This window comes from Trachypithecus francoisi, unplaced genomic scaffold, assembly GCF_009764315.1.
Source record: "Trachypithecus francoisi isolate TF-2019V2 unplaced genomic scaffold, Tfra_2.0 Lachesis_group1, whole genome shotgun sequence".
Taxonomy (NCBI): domain Eukaryota; kingdom Metazoa; phylum Chordata; class Mammalia; order Primates; family Cercopithecidae; genus Trachypithecus; species Trachypithecus francoisi.
In genome coordinates, this window is record NW_022681454.1 from 109,278,128 (window position 1) to 109,284,653 (window position 6,526).

At 44.4% G+C, this 6,526-nt stretch overlaps 1 protein-coding gene across 1 annotated transcript; it reads left to right on the top strand.

Annotated features, from left to right (window-relative positions):
* The first annotated feature begins 5,027 nt into the window (after positions 1-5,027).
* On the top strand, positions 5,028-6,214 carry LOC117086414 (oligosaccharyltransferase complex subunit OSTC-like). The gene is made up of 3 exons (XM_033216006.1): positions 5,028-5,212; positions 5,517-5,825; positions 6,029-6,214. The coding sequence occupies exons 1-2, from the start codon at positions 5,031-5,033 to the stop codon at positions 5,791-5,793; spliced, it is 459 nt and encodes a 152-aa protein (XP_033071897.1). The 5' UTR covers positions 5,028-5,030; the 3' UTR covers positions 5,794-5,825; positions 6,029-6,214.
* The last annotated feature ends 312 nt before the right edge of the window (positions 6,215-6,526 follow it).

A 6,526-nucleotide genomic window follows, 5' to 3' on the forward strand; every position in this document is an offset into this window, starting at 1 on the left:
CTTCTGCCTCAGTTTTCTTATCTGTTAAGTATGTATAATAATAGTATTTGTCAGCTGGGTGCAGTGGTGCACACCTGTAGTCCTAGCTACTGGGGAAGCTGAGGCAGGAGGATCGCTTCAACCCAGGGGTTCAAGGCTGCAGTGAGCTATGATCTATCATGTCACTGTACTCCAATCTGGATGACAGAGGGAGACTCCATCTCTTAAAATATATATATATATGTATATATATAATAAGTCAATTAATTAAGAAAATGCTGTCTCGTATGATTGAATTTGTCAATGGATACAACAAAGTGCTTATGACACACTCAGAATTTTAAAAGTAAAATGTTGTTGGCTGGGCATGGTGGCTTATGCTTGTAATCTTAGCACTTTGGGAGGCCAAGGTGGGTGGATCACCTGAGGTCAAGAGTTCGAGACCAGCCTGGCCAACATGGTGAAACCCCATTTCTACTGAAAATACAAAAATTATCCACAGTGGCACATGCCTGTAACCCCAGCTACTCAGGAGGCTGAGGCAGGAGAATTGCTTGAACCATTGAGGCAGAGGTTGGAATGAGCTGACATTGCACCACTGCACTCCAGCCTGGGCAATAGAGCGAGACTCCATCTCAAAAAAAGAAAAAGCAAAACATTGTTAGTGGGTGGAGGAGCTCAGTGGTCAGAGGCTGGGAACCACGCCACATCATTTCCTTGGCTTGCTTCACAGAGGAAGATAACCCAAGACCCTCTGCAAGAGTAATCTGATGGTCTAGAGTTTGTTGCCACTCACAGTAGAGCTCTCATAACAGGAGGATGAGCAAAGCTGTAATCACAGGTGAGTAAAGCTGTAATCACAGGTTAGCAAAGGTCACAGAGGCACTGATAGCATACATTTGAAAAAGATTACAAGATTTGCCCAGTAAACCATTAATGATTTTGTTGAGACGGTTAGTGTTATCTCTTCAATGACTGATACGTAACCCTATTTTATTTTAGCTCATTTCTGCAATAAAAAGTGGCAAATAAGCAACTGCTCTTAGATTATTATCTTAATCTATTTGCAAACAATTCAGTAAAAAGTGTTTTTGGGCCGGGCAAGATGGCTCACACCTGTAATCCTAGCACTTTGGGAGGCCGAGACTGGTGCATCACGAGGTCAGGAGTTCGAGACCATCCTGGCTAACACAGTGAAACTCTGTCTCTACTAAAAATGCAAAAATTAGCCCGGCATGGTGGTGTGAGCCTGTAATCCCAGCTACTTGGGAGGCTGAGGCAGGAGAATCGCTTGAACCCGGGAGGCAGAGGTTACAGTGAGCCGAGATTGCGCCACTGTACTCCAGCTTGGGCGACAGAAAGAGACTCCATCTCAAGAAAAAGAGAGAAAAAAATGTTTTTATCTCCATTTTTCAGGTTAGGGATTATATAGACGAAATGAAGGGAAAATAGCTAAGTTACACAAAGGTCACCCAAATGGATAGAACAAAACTTTGGACCTGGGTTTATCTGTTTCCCAAGCTCGTGTTATTTTCATTTACTAAAAAGTACCATAAGTTCTGCCAGATATTTAAATCAAATAGATTTTAAAATGTGTCTTTTCACAATACCATATCTTATCATTATATAGGTATATGTTCAAATATTAATTCCTCTTTTTGTGGATTTTATTTATTTATTATTGTTTTTGAGACAAGGTCTTGTTCTGTCACCCAGGCTTGAATGCACTGGTGTGATCATAGGTCACTGCAACCTCAAACTCCCCTGTTCAAGAGATCTTCCTGCGTTAGCCTCTAGAGTAGCTAGAATTACAGGCATGCAGCACCATGCCTGGCTAGTGTATTTTGTTTGTTTGCTTTTGTTTTTAATGTTTAGTAGAGATAACATCTTGCTACATTGCCCAGGTTGGTCTTGAAATCCTGGGTTCAAGCGATTCTCACACCTTGGTCTCCCAAAATGCTGGGATTACAGGCATGAGCCACTGTAAGGCCTAGCCTTTTGTGGACTCTAGTGTTTAAAATGGTACTACATTTTATATGCCACATTTGTCAAGAGCCCATCGAATCAGGAAGTAAGGAAGTATTCTGAGTAGGAAAAATAGTTATCATACAGTTCAGTGCCCTAGATTCAAGACTATTCTCTTTAAAAAAAATTTTTTTTTTCTTTAATCAACTCTCAAGTGCTTGGACAAGACCAATCTCATAAGGGTCTTCAGGGCCTCATTCTGAATCTACTGGTTTGCATTTTGCATAAAGTTACAGCAGTTCTCATGATGTGACTTCCAAACTTGTAACAGATCAGAATGGTGTTAGAGGAAAATCAGCTGCTTCAGGTGGCATATCAACCACAATTAAGCAACAAGTGATTTCCCGTCAGCACAGAAGGAAACAAAAATTTTAAAGGAAAACTCAAGCCCTCCAAAGAACATTAATAAAGAGTCATTTAGTAGGGCCAAATGGTCCTGGTGTTTTTTAGCAGGCAGAGAGGTTCTAATACATCTTAGAAATGTTCCGGCCGGGCGCGGTGGCTCAAGCCTGTAATCCCAGCACTTTGGGAGGCCGAGACGGGCGGATCACGAGGTCAGGAGTTCGAGACCATCCTGGCTAACACGGTGAAACCCCGTCTCTACTAAAAATACAAAAAAACTAGCCGGGCGAGGTGGCGGGCGTCTGTAGTCCCAGCTACTCGGGAGGCTGAGGCAGGAGAATGGCGTAAACCCGGGAGGCGGAGCTTGCAGTGAGCTGAGATCCGGCCACTGCACTCCAGTCTGGGCGACAGAGCGAGACTCCGTCTCAAAAAAAAAAAAAAAAAAAAAGAAAAGAAATGTTCCTACATACGGTCAGGTGCGGTGGCTCACGCCTGTAATCCTGGCACTTCGGGAGGCCGAGGCAGGCGGATCACGAAGTCAGGAGTTCAAGAACAGCCTGGCCAACATGGTGAAACCCTTTCTCTACTAAAAATACAAAAAAACCCTAAACATTAGCTGGGCATGGTGGTGGGTACCTGTGATTCTAGCTACTTGGGAGGCTAAGGCAGGAGAGTTGCTTGAACCCAGGAGGCAGAGGTTGCAGATCGCGCCATTGCACTCCAGCCTGGGCAATGGAGTGAGACTCTGTCTCAAAAAAAATATATATATATATATATTTCTCTATATATGTTCCTCTCTCTATATATTTCCCTATATATATATTCCTTTCGCTATATATTTTCCTATATATATATTCCTCTCTCTATATATTCCTATATATATTCCAATATATATTTATATATATTGGACGGCCGGGCATGGTGGCTCATGCCTGTAACCCCCGCACTTTGAGAGGCCATGGCGGGTGGATTACAAGGTCAGGAGTTCAAGACCAGCCTGACCATCCTGGTCAAACTGTGTCTCTACTAAAAATACAAAAAAAAAAGGTAGGAGGGCGTGGTGGCGGGCTCCTATAATCCCAGCTACTCAGGAGGCTAAGGCAGGCAATTGCTTGAACCTGGGAGGCGGATGTTGCAGTGAGCTGAGATCATGCCACTGCACTCCAGCCTGGGCGACAAAGCAAGACTGTTTCAAAAAAAAAAAAAATTTTTTTTTGGAGCTTGTAAGGAATCTTGTTAGCTACCATCAAAAGTCTCCATCTATCCATTCATCCATCCATCCATCCATCATCCATTCACCCATTCAATACTGTATTTAAATGGAATCTGTATCTAGGGAGTTTAAGTTCAAGTAGGGGGGAGACACGTAAATCATCACAGTAGAGTGACAGTATAGTACAATGCCTGACACATAGTGTGTACTCAATAAGTATTTATTGAGTAAGTGAAAGAATGCATAATATAGGTAAAATAAGAGGATAAAAGAAAGAAATATTTGCGGCCGGGCGCGGTGGCTCAAGCCTGTAATCCCAGCACTTTGGGAGGCCGAGGCGGGCGGATCACGAGGTCAGGAGATCGAGACCATCCTGGCTAACACGGTGAAACCCCGTCTATACTAAAAAATACAAAAAACTAGCCGGGCGAGGTGGCGGGCGCCTGTAGTCCCAGCTACTCGGGAGGCTGAGGCAGGAGAATGGCATGAACCCGAGAGGCGGAGCTTGTAGTGAGCTGAGATCCGGCCACTGCACTCCAGCCTGGGCGACAGAGCGAGACTCCATCTCAAAAAAAAAAAAAAAAAAAAAAGAAAGAAATATTTTTTTATTTTTATTTTTTTGAGACGGAGTCTCGCTCTGTCGCCCCGGCTGGAGTGCAGTGGCCGGATCTCAGCTCACTGCAAGCTCCGCCTGCCGGGTTCATGTCATTCTCCTGCCTCAGCCTCCCGAGTAGCTGGGACTACAGGCGCCCACCACCTCGCCCGGCTAGTTTTTTGTATTTTTTTAGAAGAGATGGGGTTTCACTGGGTTAGCCAGGATGGTCTCGATCTCCTGACCTCGTGATCCACCCGTCTTGGCGTCCCAAAGTGCTGGGATTACAGGCTTGAGCCACCACGCTCGGCCCAAGAAAGAAATTTTTAACAGGCAAAACTCTATATCTACCAAAAATTTTTAAATTAGCTGGCCTGGTGACATGCAACTGTAGTCCCAGCTACTTGGGAAGCTGATATGGGAAGATGGCTTTAGCCCAGGTGGTCTAGGCTGCAGTGAGCCCTTATCACATCACTGTGCTCCATCCTGGGTGACACAGCAAGACCTTGTCTTAAAAATAAAAAATAGTAGGCGGGGCACAGTGGCTTATGCCTGTAATCCCAGCACTTTGGGAGGTCGAGACAGGCGGATCACGAGGTCAGGACATCGAGACCATCCTGGCTAGCACAGTGAAACCCTGTCTCCACTAAAAATACAAAAAATTAGCCAGGCGTGGTGGCGGGCACCTGTAGTCCCAGCTGCTAGGGAGGCTGAGGCAGGAGAATGGTGTGAACCCAGGAGGAGGAGCTTGCAGTAAGCCAAGATCGTGCCACTGCACTCCACCCTGGGAGACTGAGTGAGACTCCGTCTCAAAAAACAAAAATAAAGAAAAATAAATAAATAAATAAATAAATAAATAGCTTGCTGCCTGCCACCAACATGGAGACTTTGTACCGTGTCCCATTCTTAGTACTTAAATGTCCCAACCTGAAGTTGAAGAAGCCTCCCTGGCTGCACATACCATTGGCCATAACTATGTATGCTCTGGTGAAGGTGTCTTACTTCCTCATCACTGGAGGAATGATTTATGATGTTATTGTTGAAACTCCAGGCCGGGCGCGGTGGCTCAAGCCTGTAATCCCAGCACTTTGGGAGGCCGAGATGGGTGGATCACGAGGTCAGGAGTTCGAGACCATCCTGGCTAACACGGTGAAACCCTGTCTCTACTAAAAAATACAAAAAAAGCTAGCCGGGCGAGGTGGCGGGCGCCTGTAGTCCCAGCTACTTGGGAGGCTGAGGCAGGAGAATGGCGTAAACCCGGGAGGCAGAGCTTTCAGTGAGCTGAGATCCGGCCACTGCACTCCAGCCCGGGCGACAGAGCGAGACTCCGTCTCAAAAAAAAAAAAAAAAAAAAGAAACTCCAAGTGTTGGCTCTATGACTGATGAACACGGGTATCAGAGGCCAGTAGCTTTCTTGGCCTACAGAGTAAATGGACAATATATTATGGAAAGACTTGCATCCAGCTTCCTGTTTACAATGGGAGGTTTAAATTTCATAATCCTGGACCTATCAAATGCACCAAATATCCCAAAACTCAATAGATTTCTTCTTCTATTCATTGGATTCATATGTGTCCTATTAAATTTTTTCATGGCTAAAGTATTCATGAGAATGAAACTGCCAGGCTATCTGATGGGTTAGAGTGCCTTTGAGAAGAAATCAGAAGGATTGTGGTAGTACAGAAGGAGCGCCTTTAGGTCTTAGAGCCACAACACTTTTTATGTGGGAAAGAACTATGCAGATTTGTGACTTGTTAATTCTCAACTGTTGCTTTACTATTCGGAGAGTCCCCTTTATCCATATGATAAATGTTTACATAATGAGAAGCTAGTCTGTGTTATGTTCAGGCACATGGGACATATACAACAGTAATGAGGATACTGGATTTGCTCCTGTCAATGAAGTTTTAAAGGCTGTACCAATCCTCCAGTATGACATGTGGAAAACAATGAAGAGCAGAAGTAAAAGAAATATCTAGTGAAAAAACAGGAAATGTATTGAAGCTTGCACTAGAATTTCTTCTTGGTATTAAAGAGACAATTTTATTACAGTATTTTTTTTCCTGCTGTCCTGTTGCTATACCAATTATGTTTAGTGGCATTTTCTTCTTAGTTTTTCATTTCTTACTCCATATCTACAACTATAGTATCAAATTATTATTATTATTATTATTTTTTTGAGACGGAGTCTCGCTCTTTGGCCCAGGCTGGAGTGCAGTGGCCGGATCTCAGCTCACTGCAAGCTCCGCCTCCCGGGTTTACGCCATTCTCCTGCCTCAGCCTCCCGAGTAACTGGGACTACAGGCGCCCGCCACCTCGCCCGGCTAGTTTTTTGTATTTTTTTTAGTATAGACGGGGTTTCACCGTGTTAGCCA